This window comes from Oncorhynchus kisutch, linkage group LG13 (assembly GCF_002021735.2).
Source record: "Oncorhynchus kisutch isolate 150728-3 linkage group LG13, Okis_V2, whole genome shotgun sequence".
NCBI classification, from domain to species: domain Eukaryota; kingdom Metazoa; phylum Chordata; class Actinopteri; order Salmoniformes; family Salmonidae; genus Oncorhynchus; species Oncorhynchus kisutch.
The window spans coordinates 30,139,489-30,154,135 of NC_034186.2; the positions used below are offsets into that span (position 1 = coordinate 30,139,489).

The 14,647-nt window shown below is 44.0% G+C and overlaps 1 protein-coding gene across 4 annotated transcripts in view; it reads right to left on the reverse strand.

Annotated features, from left to right (window-relative positions):
* Window positions 1-14,647, reverse strand: part of cep350 (centrosomal protein 350) — a 36,425-nt gene that overhangs the window by 6,576 nt on the left and 15,202 nt on the right. For 2 of the 4 annotated variants that reach the window (XM_031785974.1, XM_031785973.1), the window contains exons 16-33: window positions 13,735-13,949; window positions 11,912-12,075; window positions 11,617-11,727; window positions 11,216-11,356; window positions 10,789-11,030; window positions 10,456-10,619; window positions 8,147-8,343; window positions 7,022-7,215; window positions 6,714-6,801; window positions 6,288-6,440; window positions 5,963-6,120; window positions 4,131-4,253; window positions 2,451-2,677; window positions 2,045-2,232; window positions 1,076-1,208; window positions 426-586; window positions 188-324; window positions 8-78 (exon numbers count right to left, since the gene is read on the reverse strand). In XM_031785974.1, the coding sequence (XP_031641834.1) occupies window positions 8-78; window positions 188-324; window positions 426-586; window positions 1,076-1,208; window positions 2,045-2,232; window positions 2,451-2,677; window positions 4,131-4,253; window positions 5,963-6,120; window positions 6,288-6,440; window positions 6,714-6,801; window positions 7,022-7,215; window positions 8,147-8,343; window positions 10,456-10,619; window positions 10,789-11,030; window positions 11,216-11,356; window positions 11,617-11,727; window positions 11,912-12,075; window positions 13,735-13,949 (2,867 nt within the window). The remainder of the gene's footprint in view (window positions 1-7; window positions 79-187; window positions 325-425; window positions 587-1,075; window positions 1,209-2,044; window positions 2,233-2,450; window positions 2,678-4,130; window positions 4,254-5,962; window positions 6,121-6,287; window positions 6,441-6,713; window positions 6,802-7,021; window positions 7,216-8,146; window positions 8,344-10,455; window positions 10,620-10,788; window positions 11,031-11,215; window positions 11,357-11,616; window positions 11,728-11,911; window positions 12,076-13,734; window positions 13,950-14,647) is intronic. The other 2 variants (XM_031785975.1, XM_020499149.2) reach the window with 2 other exon arrangements.

The window sequence follows — 14,647 nt, forward strand, 5'->3', positions numbered from 1 at the left end:
AACCTACCATGTCCAACTGGAGAATGTGGAAGGGTCTTCTCAGCTTTCTCAGAGTCAGAGACAACCTTCCAGTTTTTGCTGGTTTCAGACCGTGGGAGAATATTAGAATATTCCGATTAAGATCCCATGAAAGCGGACTAATTGATCAATTTGCGGATCATACATAGAGTGAAGTGCGATGGTGTACCTGTAAGGAGGTGGTGATTTAATCTGGGGCTTCTCTGTGGCTGAGATGGGGGCCTTGATTTGAGGCTTGGCAGAGGGTGTCGAGTCTGGTTCCTTATTCAACTCAGTCTTGGTCTTCTCAATGAAGTCATTGTAGGACTAGACGTAAGAAAACAACAAAAAAAGTCAGTCACTCTTTTTGTTATGTCTCATTGAATGGAGCAGGGCAGGCTAGGATTCTCTGACAGACACATACTGACCTCTAGCTGCTTCAGTAGGCTGGCCTCCTGGGCTTTCAGACGCTCTTTGTGCCTCTTCTTCTGCTCTTTCTTCAGATGGTACACCACAGACTTGCGTTTGCGCAGCTCCTCTTTCAGGGCACGTATACGGCTCTCGATATCTCTCTGATCTGACATGGGCTCTGTGTGGCACAATAAGTATTGTTAGAATGCTAAATCCATACAAGACTGATTAGTATAAAGTAATCCAAATTAGAGCTACAGAACTCAAATTCTAAGCAGGGGGGGGGGGCGTAAATGTCATTATTTGGTGTTTATCAATACCAACATTCATAGAATACTCCAAAAATGCATGCACAAGTACATGTTATGGTTAATGGTAAAACCTGTAGATTGAAATTCCCACCATGATATTTACACAGAATCAGCAACAGTTTAAGGACTATGAATGTAGCTCGGTGACACAGGTAGGAAGCTTCCATACACCCATAACACAACTAAGCAGGTTGAGCATCAGGGAAATGCACGCACAATCCTTTTCTTACAGCATCACATTATGCCTGCACAGTCAGTCATCTTTATACTCTGCCTTTCAACATATCTAACAGAAAATACAAAATAATGCCCCAATTTGGAAGGGACTACTGCTCCAGACATTGGGGCCAACTCACCTGTGTGTATGCCTGAAGGGGTGTCAGTGGCTTTGGGGTCGTGGCTGGAGGTCCTGGAGGAGGAGCGGAGCTGCATCTTGCTGCTGCTGCCCTCTGGGTGTGTGTTAGTGTCGAGGCTGGCTTTTGGTAGAGACTGTTCAACAGAGTAAAAGGATAGGTTCCAAGGGGAATTTAGGACACAGTCTCACATTCACCACAACAGCATTCTCCAACTAACTAACCATGCCAAGCATCTCACACATACACAAAAACAAACACACTCAAAAAGGCAGTGTCCCTAATGGATTCAAATATGCCGTATTCTGCCTTAATTTAGTCTTCTTGCTTATAGCCCATTTGCACATGGCTGCAGGTAGCGGTTAAGAGCGTTGGGCCATTGACCAATAGGTCGTTGGTTCGAATCATCGAGTAAACTAGGTGAAAAATCAGTCTTTGTTCCCTTGAGAAAGGCACTTACACTAATTGCTCCTGTAGGTGGCTCTGGTTAAGAGTGTCTGCTAAATGACAAAAAAATTTACATTCCTAAAATGATTTAACTCATAACTACATATTATGTTATTCACAATTTGGGTGAAAGTAGTGATTTTTTTCTTGACCTAATAGGGCAGTTGATTAACAATACTGCATGTAACAAAACAATCAAGTAGCACAAATTCATTGATCAGGAGAAGTGACAATTCACTGAAAGCAGCAACTGGTCCTGGAGCCTGGACAAAGGCCTGCATTCACTGAGCTGCCCAGCGATGAGAAGAGAGCTAACAAAGTCTCAATTTGTGCTCAGGAGGGAAACAGATTCTGTTAACTCATTATACAATTCCCTCCATATTCCTTTCACATACTGCTTTTGATTTATTTTAACATTATTTCCTAATCTTATGGAAAGGCTAATAAACACATGTAATCAATGTCTTTCTACTGTATTAATACATTACTGCAAAACATGAAATCCCAACATGCACAGGGCCTTACCCTCCTGCTCGCAGAGGGGGAGTCAAAGTCCTGGGTGTAGATAGAGGGGCTGTGCTGGGCAGAGGGCAGCTCAGAGACAGAGCGAGGCTGATCAGTGGAGGGGATGTCTGGCTGCTGGGACCCAGACAGCTCTGTGTGCACACTGGAGCCAGTCACAACTGGGGAGTAGTCACCCCCACTCACAGAGTCTGAGGAGATACAAAGGTCATGGGTCAAGAGTAGATAGACCTGCAGCCTCAAACATTGAGATGCAGCTAGCTAGATGGACTGTATGGCGTTCTGTCATTCATAAAAGTACATGACATAAGGCAAGCAAACACATGACCTGATAACAGGCAGTAAACAGAAACCACTGTATACTACCAGGTGCCCATTTATTTCATGTCATACACAACCTCTTTCTCACCTCTGTCAGTTCTGCCCTCAGGGCTGTGCTGGCTGGGGCTGGGGCTCTCTCCCTGTTCTGACCTCTGGTCTTGGTCTCTAGGACACTCTCTGTCCCAGGCAGCCATGGCCTGCTTCTCCATGTGCCTCACCTCTGCCTCCTCAGCATCCAGCCTCTGCTTCCACTCCAGCAGCTCCTCCGCATGCCTCCGCCGCTGCATCAAGCCCTGCTCCCGCTTGGTCAGGAACCTGATGGTGGGGAGGAGCAGAGGAATGGAGAGAAGGGTGGAGGAGGAGAGAAAGCACAAAGGGCACAATCTACATGAGGAGCAGTGAAATGATGGCAACATTGCAGATGCTAGCAGAGCCACCAGCAGTCCAAACAGTCAACCCAACCACCCCCTGCCGATCTTCACTGCAAACTCAAAACCTATGGGATCGCCCACACACACACACAACAAACCATGTTTACCTTGATAGACATGGTTTCATTTTGACACCATAGTGCACATGTCACCCAAACTCTTCCCCAAACAACAGAGTAAAAGCATTTCATCAAAATGGGGAAAAACAGAAACAAAGTGTGGTGGCGACCTGATCACCAGGCCAACATCATGCATTTGATTTAACACCTCTCAAACATCTCTGTCCAATACAGAACCGCACCCCAGAATATCCAAAATGTCTCTATGGATGTAACTTCAACATGAATTCTCCACAACACAGTCTAAATGCATTTCCCACGTACACTGCTGAGAGAAAAGACAACATTCAAATTCTTTCTCCATTGCTTGGATTTATAACATATATTGAAAAGGACTGGTGCATTATGCAATGCAGGTTAAACAGCTATTTTGCATATTGACTATAATTAGTACAAGACCAGTACTGTGTTGTTTGGCTTTGTCTCACTCCCTCTTGCACCAGCCTAATTCAAACTGAAGTTGGGAAAGATACTGTAGGGCTTTGGTCTAGACTGTGTTCCCAATTATATTAAGCCCACTTGATATATATTCTCATTAGCCTATCACAAGCAACAGTTACCTAATCAGGAAAATCAGTGAAGATTTACTGGGCTCATTAAATCAGATGAAACCCTTTATCATATGTTAAAGCAACGCCCAAAGGCACTGCGTCTTTCTCATAGATGGGTTGTAGCCGAATATCTCAGCATTTCATCTTAGGGACTTTGTTCCAACTAAGTAGTGAGTGGCATGAATACGAGGAATATTAGGAGATGCAGATCATGATTTATTCACTCTGAATGAGAGTTAAATGAGCGCCTCCAAGCAACACCACAGTGAGCTCTCGCTGTTCAATGGGAGAGTCTCGCTTAATCAGGCCAACCATATTAACATGAATATGACCTTTGACCGAAGCATGTCAAAGAGAGGTCATATTATTATTGACAGAAATGCCTTTTGTTTTTCACTTCTTTTTGAATTGTATTACTTCTGTGCCCCTTCATGCATACAGTTGTGATCGTACATGCAATGCCTGGTGACTTTGGTTTGCGTTTGGTTTGTGTTTTTCAAGCTTTCAATTCCCCAATTATTGGAGAAAAAATAAAAATAACCTGGCAAGACCCTAGCATCCCCCCCCCACACACCATTCCACCCATGCTTCCACTAGTGGTAGTGGCTGAACACAAGCATGCTCCATGGGACAGAGGCAGCAGTGAGAGGCGAGAGCAGCACTGTACCTGACCAACTGGTTGTAGATAAACAGCTGGAGGTTGGGATGGAGATTGGGGAAACAGAGACTGAGAGAGGCCCAGTGGTGGGCCGTAAACACACAGAAGAAGTAGTGCACAGGAGAGCAGTGTCTACAACAAAACAAAGCAAGGGGACACATGACACACAGAGAAAAACAACCAAACATGAGTTGGAAAATGAGGGGAAAAAACAGCAAAATAGAGAGATTAGGAAGTAATAGAAAAACAACCACAGAGACAAGAGGGGGAGAGAGAGAAGACAGCAGTGAGTAAGCATGTGTTTTATTGCACCGAATGTTTCATGTTTCATTCTAAGAGAATGAATGTACTTAATTACTGCGCCAGGGCTTTGTGTTGTTGGCAGTGGGGTATTAAAACCCAGTCCTTTTCATCAGACGTGAGCCAGGACAATGGCAAAGATGTAGTGCGTGTTTGTCTTTGGAGCCGGACTACAATGAATCGCTGGTGTCTAGTAATGTGTAGCCATGTGTGAATGCGTGCAGTGGTGGCGGTACCAGAGACAGGAGCTAGGCGTGATTGATAAATGATCATCCTTAAGGGTTAAGAGAGAGAGGCCTTTGTCTCATTTTGCACCCCATTGGACATAATGCTTCTGCTTAATTAAATGCACTGGATTAAGGAATTTGGGGAGATTAGATTATTTTTGCAAAAAGTTGCACACGTGGTGGGTGATCATATTGTTAATGTTTTTAACTACTGATTTGGACTTCATTAGAATAAAATCCAGGCTAAAAGCACACAAACCTTCACTATGATCAACACAACAATAATAATAACAACACTAGGGCATGATTCAAAGAGAGGCTGTTTACATAATGAAAGGGCAGATTGTTAGAAGACCAAAGCTAGCGAGCAGACAGAGGCATGGCTACAAGCAGCTTGTTAGTTCCCTATAGAAAATAAAGTCTCGGCTCAAATTGACAGCGACCTCCCATGTTTAGCCGTGACATTACGTACATTCAGTTTGTGTTATTTGGTCATTTTATAAATTCAAGGAATTATCAGCTCTAGAATTAGTACTGATGATGTTCTTGAAAGAAAATTCACAATCCTAAAACGCCACAACACCTGAACGTGTGTTAGGACCTGTACTGCAGAATGTTCAAGTACACAAATGAGTTCAGTCAGTGTGCAAGTCTGGTTGTATAACCATCATGTGAGCCCCAGAGTCACAAAACCACATTTTTAACACAGACGTAAACCTGCACAGGTTGCGTGTACGAGACTCCAGACAGATATTTTACAATACATATCTGCTCTGGTTCATATTGTTAATATTCCAATGATTAGTACAGGGGTTAGAGAGAACGCACTCTATCTATAGAGGACAGGAAGCATGCTTATATTCGTATACACACCACAGGTTAAGGATCAGGGTGTCTAGTCAAGCCATTCCCCCACTTTCACAAGGCAATAGTGATTTGGATTCAATCGTTTTCACTAAGAGAAGCTCTGAGGTGGCTAGCTAATTCCTTGTGACTAATAAAGCAAACAGCTTGAATGATTGACATGGCCAATGTGAGAACAGGATTATAGTTTTGTTCAATCATCAGTGTATGACAACAATCACACCCATAAAGATATGGTTATCAAATATGGTAATTTCAGCTGTTTAAAAGTTGGTATAAAGTAATATTCAGTGACCAGAATGGTGGCATAATATCAGCCATCTTAGTGAATCCTGTTATAACCCCTAAAGTTGAAAAAAAAAGAGCCCATGACTGTCAATTAGACATTTGAGTTGTCAATAGAAATTTGGACAGTGTGGTTATTAATAGGTTAATAGAAGAGAAAATTACTTCTCCTCCATGTGAGAGCGCATCTTCTTGAGCTTCTGCATGATGCTGCTGGTCTCACTGCCAGACACTGAGAGAGGAGAGGCACTGCGCACGTCCCCGTCTGTTATCGCAGCACTGGGGGAAGCTGCCCCATCTATGGGCTCTGACACTGGAGTCTCCTGTAGGACACAGAAGGATCATTTCAACTCTTTATGAGACCATGTAGCATTGTTTTAGACATATGAATAACAAAAAAAGCATGTCTTTCTGAAGTTCAGTATCTCCATGAATAAGAAGTGTATGCGTCTCAGATAGGAATAAGATGAAAGGTGGTGGTAGTACTGACTGGTGGGGTGTCACCGGTGCTGGCACACTTGAGGCGCTCCTTCAGCTTGAGGGTGGTGTATCTCATCCTCTCTATCTCCTCCTGCTGTTTGAGCAGCAGCTGCCTCTCCTTCCTGGCTGCCTTGTTGGCCTCCTGCAGACACTTGATTTCTGCCTGGACGCCACACACACAGGGTCATGGTCACTCAGCAGGTGAGATGTGCAGAGATTTAAGGCTCGATTCAATCCGTAACGCTGAAGTTAAGTGCCATAGTGTGCTTCAAATTGAAAGGTACTTTGCGATGAGCAGACAAATGCTGAGTTTACCGTGAATGCAGTCTCCATGAATGAGGAAAAATTGCCTTTAAATGTCAATCACACCATAGTGCTGAACTTCAGCGTCACAGACTGACTCAAGCCCTTAGTAAGTTAGTTGTGAGTTAGTTACCTGCTCCTGTTGAAGTTTCATCAGTAGGCCTCTTTGCTTCTTTCTGATGGGCGGCATCTTGTCATCTTCACCCTTGTCTCTGAAGCGCCTATGTGGTCAGAAAGGAGAAAGTGAGATCATGAATGCAAAATGAGGACAGAAGTGCCAAATGGAGTCTAGTTTTGGTCAATGTGTTCTGTTGAATTTCTCTAGTGGTTACTGTATATGAATCATTGGAGGACATGACAGAAAACAAAACATTGAATTTAGCGGGGAATGAGACACTATTCATTTGGACAACATGGATCCTAATAAAAGTAAACCAGTGCCTTTTCTGATGCTCCAGCCAGGCAAGCTCGGCCTTGGTCTTCTCCTTAAGGGCCTTCTGTCGCAGGCGCAGCAGGGAGCTCTGGTGGTGGGCGCGCACCTCTTCTTCCTTCATGTACTGACGCACCATGTCCATGGTGAACCTGGAGAAGCTGTCCTGCCCGCTAGAGAAGGGCATGCTGCCATCCTGCTGCTGCTATGGGGGGGGGGCAGAGAGGTAGAGGAAGAGGGGACAGTGAGTCACTCACACACAGATAACACAAAGCCTTATCAGTCAGGAAACCGGGCATACACAGAGAGCAAACAGTGATAGATGGAAAAATCACTCTGGCCACTGGTTAAAATGTTTATTCGGCTGGCAAACAGACTGAGGCGTGGGAGTGGTTGCTACATAGGTATTTACAACATTTATTTACAACATAACATTTATAAGTCCATTCAAATAAAAACACCCGGGCCCAATGAAGGCCAAGGTTTGTACAAGATCATCTCCACATGTGGCAGCCAGGTGTGAACAACAGTGTATGGTTCTCCACCCTATCTTAGCTGCACCACGGCCGACCTCTCCTCCACATGTTGGGTTTGAGAGGACTGAGTACAGGTTGGGGAGAGAGGGATACAGCCAGGAAGGGAATCTCCTAGGAGCAGTTAAGCGGACTGGGGAACACAGCACATGTATTGTTCCCAGGGTAGAAATGAGTTGAGCAGGCTTTCCCAGTCTCTCTGATGCCCTTGCCAGTGGAGCCCACAAGGCAGGCAGGTCTTTCCTGGCCTCAATATGCCCAGACACACTCCCCCATACCTCATCTCAGGGACTGAACACTGAGCCCTTCAGAGAGGCAGGGAGCTGCCACTGTGGCTTGACATTAAGAGCGAGGACAGATGCTGCTGCCAAAATACTAGAGAAGATATAAGTTCACCATTAATGAGGTCAAATAGGGCTAAATGCTAGTTAAGCATTATGCACTAGTTAATTCAAGGATAGGCAGAAACCTCTCCAAGTAAACTAGTACACTTAAGCTTTTGTATAAGTGCTAGGACTTCAGTACTGTGGAGGCCAATCATTATTTGAGTAGCCTTGCTATTTTGCCAGAATTACAACTATTGAGATGAGGTGGCATACTAACCTTGGAGCTGTCCTGTTCCGTGGTCTTCTCCTGACTGGGTTGGTTGTCTGAGTCCTCACGGGGACCTCTCTTCTCCACCGCTCCCCGCCGGTGGGACTCAGAGGGAAGCAGAGAGCGGAACGAACGTTCCTCAATCTCATCTTCCGTCATGGACTCATCAAACTTCAGAGAGTACTCTGTAGCAACTGAGGTGCTGTCTGTATGGGGACAGATTGGAGAGAGGAAACATAGATAACTTTCTAAGAGACTCCAGGTTGTTTACTCTCTCCTCCATACATATTTGGAAAGTGAAGCTATGTTAAATTTGGTTTTATATGAGGTTACAGGACAGAACGTCACCTTTTATTTATCTGTTTTACTGTTTAGAAATGAAAGCAATTCATGCATTTAGTCGACCAAACACAAAACTTATGACTACTTTAATAAACTATACTTACAACTACTTCAAACGGGGGGGGACAGGATACATAAAGTTATTTCATTTCTAAAATGGTAAAACTGATATGTATAAATACACCTTCAAATAAAGCTGACATTCTATACTATCGCCTAATATGAAACATTCTCTCTCAAATCTAAAACGCTGGAGTATACAACCAAAATAAAATATTTTGCTTCACTGTCCAAATACATATGGATGGGAGTACAGTGGGCAAAAAAGTATTTAGTCAGCCACCAATTGTGCAAGTTCTCCCACTTAAAAAGATGAGGCCTGTAATTTATCATAGGTACACTTCAACTATGACAGACAAAATGAGAAAAGAAATTCCAGAAAATCACATTGTAGGATTTTTTATTAATTTATTTGCAAATTATGGTGGAAAATAAGTATTTGGTCACCTACAAACAAGCAAGATTTCTGGCTCTCACAGACCTGTAACTTCTTCTTTAAGAGGCTCCTCTGTCCTCCTCTGGCACCTGTTTGAACTTGTTATCAGTATAAAAGACACCTGTCCACAACCTCAAACAGTCACACTCCAAACTCCACTATGGCCAAGACCAAAGAGCTGTCAAAGGACACCAGAAACAAAATTGTTGACCTGCACCAGGCTGGGAAGACTGAATCTGCAATAGGTAAGCAGCTTGGTTTGAAGAAATCAACTGTGGGAGCAATTATTAGGAAATGGAAGACATACAAGACCACTGATACTCGACCTGGGGCTCCACGCAAGATCTCACCCCGTGGGGTCAAAATGATCACAAGAACAGTGAGCAAAAATCCCAGAACCACACGGGGGGACCTAGTGAATGACCTGCAGAGAGCTGGGACCAAAGTAACAAAGCCTACCATCAGTAACACACTACGCCGCCAGGGACTCAAATCCTGCCAGACGTGTCCCCCTGCTTAAGCCAGTACATGTCCAGGCCCGTAGGAAGTTTGCTAAAGAGCATTTGGATGATCCAGAAGATGATGATTGGGAGAATGTCATATGGTCAGATGAAACCAAAATATAACTTTTTGGTAAAAACTCAACTCGTTGTGTTTGGAGGACAAAGAATGCTGAGTTGCATCCAAAGAACACCATACCTACTGTGAAGCATGGGGGTGGAAACATCATGCTTTGGGGCTGTTTTTCTGCAAAGGGACCAGGACGACTGATCCGTGTAAAGGAAAGAATGAATGGGGCCATGTATCGTGAGATTTTGAGTGAAAACCTCCTTCCATCAGCAAGGGCATTGAAGATGAAACGTGGCTGGGTCTTTCAGCATGACAATGATCCCAAACACACCGCCCGGGCAACGAAGGAGTGGCTTCGTAAGAAGCATTTCAAAGTCCTGGAGTGGCCTAGCCAGTCTCCAGATCTCAACCCCATAGAAAATCTTTGGAGGGAGTTGAAAGTCCGTGTTGCCCAGCAACAGCCACAAAACATCACTGCTCTAGAGGAGATCTGCATCGAGGAATGGGCCAAAATACCAGCAACAGTGTGTGAAAACCTTGTGAAGACTTACAGAAAACGTTTGACCTCTGTCATTGCCAACAAAGGGTATATAACAAAGTATTGAGAAACTTTTGTTATTGACCAAATACTTAATTTTCCACCATAATTTGCAAATAAATTCATTAAAAATCCTACAATGTGATTTTCTGGATTTTTTTTCTAATTTTGTCGGTCATAGTTGAAGTGTACCTATGATGAAAATTACAGGCCTCTCTCACTTTTTTAAGTGGAAGAACTTGCACAATTGGTGGCTGACTAAATACTTTTTTGCCCCACTGTATATGTATCATAAATTATGGTTATACACTGCCTGCTTGATAATGGTCCATCTCCAGATCCCACAATGCGTGCTATGAGCCCAGGCCTTACCTTTCTCATCCAGTAGGGACTGTACACTGTCACTGGGGATGGAGTCATCAGCTGCTGTATGGGCCTCCTCCTCCACTGAGCTGTTTCCTGTCTCAGCCTTCCTCCTCTCCTTCTTGTCAGATGAGGCCAGGGAGGGACTCATGTGGCTGCTACTCTCTCCACCACTGGGGAGGAAAGCAAGGCAGAGGGGACAGGGGAGATAGAAAAACAATTGAGTATTGAGTCAAGGTAATTCCTATAAATGGGAATAAGTTTTTCCTGACCAAGTCAAGTGAGCTAACAAGGAAAGATCCCTGGTGTCTGTGAGGCTCCAGTGTGTGAAAGACCCAGTACCTGAGGGTGGGTCTCCTGGAGGGGATGGAGTCAGAACGGCTGTCCAGGGAGGAGAGGGGATCCTCAGTCCTGGTCCAGGCAGCAGACACCTCACTCCTGGAGCTCTCTGTGTCAGTGCGGGACTGGAGCTGCTTCATGAAGCTCTGGTGATGCTGCCTCTGCTGGTCAAACAGGGTGGTGATGGGAGCAGCAGCAGGGACACCTATGGCTCCAGCAATCTGAGAACGTGCCAGATCGGTCATCTGGGAGAGAGAGCAACTTGTATCAACTGAAAAGCAGACTTAACCCAACCTAAAGTAGACGGTAATTATTTGCATATTTGTAATATTTTCCTCATTTCAATACAACATGTAGTTTTGAGGAAACAAACAAAAACCAACGCCAGTGACTGGCTGTAGAGAAAAGAGTGGAGAGGGAGTGTTCTCACCTCTTTGATCTGGCGGGCAGCTTCGGCCGTATAGCGTACAGACTCAGCCTGTTGGCTGATCATCTTAGTGGTGGCCTCCTGCATGCCTCCCAGAGACTGCTGCTGGGTCTGAGCCATGTTCTCCTGCAGCTCCACGTGAGCCTGCAACGACACACACACAGTTCAGTTAGTGAATCACACTACACGGTCTACACACGTCTAATAAAATAGCTCTCATCTCACAATAAATGCAGTGAAGTTTGATTGCGTTCTATAAATATTAAAGGTGTTTTGCAAATATGAAGCCCTCCTTCAGAGTATCAACAATCTACCAAGTTGGGGCATGGTTCTAACTCTAGGTGATTCCTTTCTGTATTCTGCAGAGTTGCTCGTTCTAAATGCCAGTGCTGTGTGTACAGTACCCTGGCTGCTTTCTGCCGTGTCTCCTCCAGCTGACGTTGGGTCTCCAGTGCCTCCTGCTCTGCCTTCACCTTCAGCTCATAAAGGTCACGCTCGTGCCGCTGCTGCTGCGCCTGAAAGGTTAGAGGTCAAAGGTCAGGACCTATGGGAAAAGGCGAATGAAGACTACCAGAACATAACGAACAGGCCAAAAGTGCCTTAGGTAATGTTTCAAAAGTGCAGCTGCACTATACTAAGCATCTAAACATATTGTTAGCAATCTTCAGGTGTTCTGATTGGTGGGTTAGCATCTATCACCTTGAGTATTTGGGCGAGCGAGACGCTTTCATGCTGAGCCAGAGACACGCCCCTCAGCCTCTCCACGTCACCCAGCTGACGCACTGACTCCTCTATAGATTCCAGGTAATTGAGTTCTGCAGACATACGCTGCTGCAACACCCCTGGGGTGTAGTGGAGATCACCTGGACAATAAAGAGACAGATAGAAAAAAAGAGAGGGAGAGTTAAGACATGGATAGTACAGTGCCTTCAGAAAGTATTCACACCCCTAGACCTTGTTACAGCCGGAATTTAAATACTGTCAAAGTGGAATTATATTTTCTGAAATGTTTACAAATTAATAAGAAATGAAAAGCTGAAATGTCTTGAGTCAAGTATACAACCCCTTTGTTATGGCAAGCCTACATGTGCTTAACAAGCCACAAGTGTCATGGACTCACTCTGTGTGCAATAATAGTGTTTAACATTATTTTATGATACCTACCTCATCTCTGTACCCCACACATACAGATAATTGTAAGGTCACTCAATCGAGCAGTTAATTTCAAACACAGATTTGTGAGACAGGTTTTCCATGTCTCACAAATACATTTTCAAAAAAAGCAAACATTGAATATCCCTTTGAGCATGGTGAAGTTATTAATTACACTTTGGATGGTGTATCAATATACCCAGTCACTACAAAGATACAGGCATCCTTGCTAACTCAGTTTCCTTCCTCTCCGGCAACTATCAGGTAGCCTAGCAGTTAAGAGTGTTGTGCCAGTAACTGAAAGGTCGCTGCGTTAAGTCCCCGAACTAATGAGGTGAAAAATGTGTCACTGTGTCATTGAGCAAGGCACTTTACACTAATTGCTCCTGTAAATCGCTCTGGATTAGAGCGTCCGCTAAAATACTGAAATGTAAAATGTAGAAAATTTAACCATGAGGCCAATGGTGACTTGAAAACAGTTGCAGAGTTTAATGGCTGTGCTAGGAGAAAACTAAGGATGGATCAACAACATTGTAGTTAATCCACAACACAAACCTAAATGACAGAGTGAAAAGGAAGCCTGAACAGAATAAAACTAGTCCAAAACATGCATCCTGTTTGCAATAAGGCACTAAAGGAAAACTGAAAAAAATGTGACAAAGAAATATCAAAACACCACTACCACTCTTAATATTTTCAAGCAAGGTGGTGGCTGTATCAGGCAAGAACTAGGGAGTTTTTAAGGATAAAAATAAATGGAATAGAGATAAGCACAGGCAAAATCGTAGAGGAAAACCTGGTTCAGTGTGCTTTCCAACAGACACTGGAAGACAAATTCACCTTTCAGCTGGACAATTACCTAAAACATAATGCCAAATATGCACTGGAGTTGCTTGCCAAGAAGACTTAAACCTGCTTGAAAATCTATGACTTGAAAATAGCTGTCTAGCAATGATCAACAACCAACTTGACAGAGCTTGAAGAATTAAAAAAATAATGTACAAATATTGTACATACCAGGTGTGCAAAGTTCTTAGAGTTTTACCCAGATAGACTCTTAGCTGTAATCGCTGCCAAAGGTGATTCTATCAAGTATTGACTCCGGGGTGTGAATAGATATGCAAATGAGACATTTCTCTATTTGATTTTCAACTAATTTGAAATCTAAAAACATGTTTTTACTTTGTCATTATGGGGTATTGTGTATAGATAGGTGAGATTTTGTATTTATTTAATCCGATTTCAATTCGGGCTATAACGCAACACAATGTGGAATAAGTGAAGGGGTATGAATACCTTCCGAGGGCACTGTAGATAGGCAATACTGGTATGTATTTAAACTGCTGAGTGGGTATTTCTAGGTGGTATACCTGCAGCCTTGGGCTCTGCTCTGGCTGAAGACGACTGGGAAGAGGATGAGCTGGGGCGGGCTGAGGAGTGAGGAGAGCCGGACCCCAGGCCCAGGGTGTCTGCCCCGGCTAGGGAGGCGCTGCCTGGAGACACACGAGGAGAACCAGAGCCTGTAGGAGAGCCAGCTGGAGACAGGCCAGGGCTTCTGGTGGATTTCTTATTGTCCAAGCCCAAACTGGAAACAAGAAAAAAAAACTCATGTATTCATATGCATGCTTTCTGAAAATAAATGTCACGTCCCATTTCTAACTGTCAATTTAAAGCTTTAAATAAGGATTAGTTTGAAAAAGTAAAAAAAAAAACATTGACATAACTTTTCCCACTCTGTTTGACTTCAGGTATGTGTGCTATACAGAGCACTGTAACAAGGTGAAATGGGAACCAGGGACTAACAGAATCAAAGAAAGGGGGCCCCAGGAAAGCCATCCTAAGTATGTTATGCTGAAAGAACGGTATCAATGACCATATTGTGCTGCTTTGAACCAGTGGAACAGGCAACGATGTCTAATCCATGATGATATATGCTTCGGCTTCCGAGCTGGAAACAGTAGACACTGTAGTGGACAGTGGTGCCTCTCTGATGCCCTAACTGCTAGCGCACCCAGTGCTTTACCTTACCAGAGAACAACTGTAGCATTAAGGACTGGATTCTGAATGTTATCAAATCACACAGACAGAACAGTATGGAGGGAATCTGATATATTTTTTAAATGCCACTGAGGATGCTCAAATGTTACAGGAAGAGAACTCTGCCTGGCGACGTGCCCATTTTGCAGTGGGGAGATTTGACCACCGTGCAGCCCAAACAAAAGAGTCAGTGTCAGCTACCCTTCAGCCACAACCGGAGCAACAACACTACTTTCCCTAGCACTC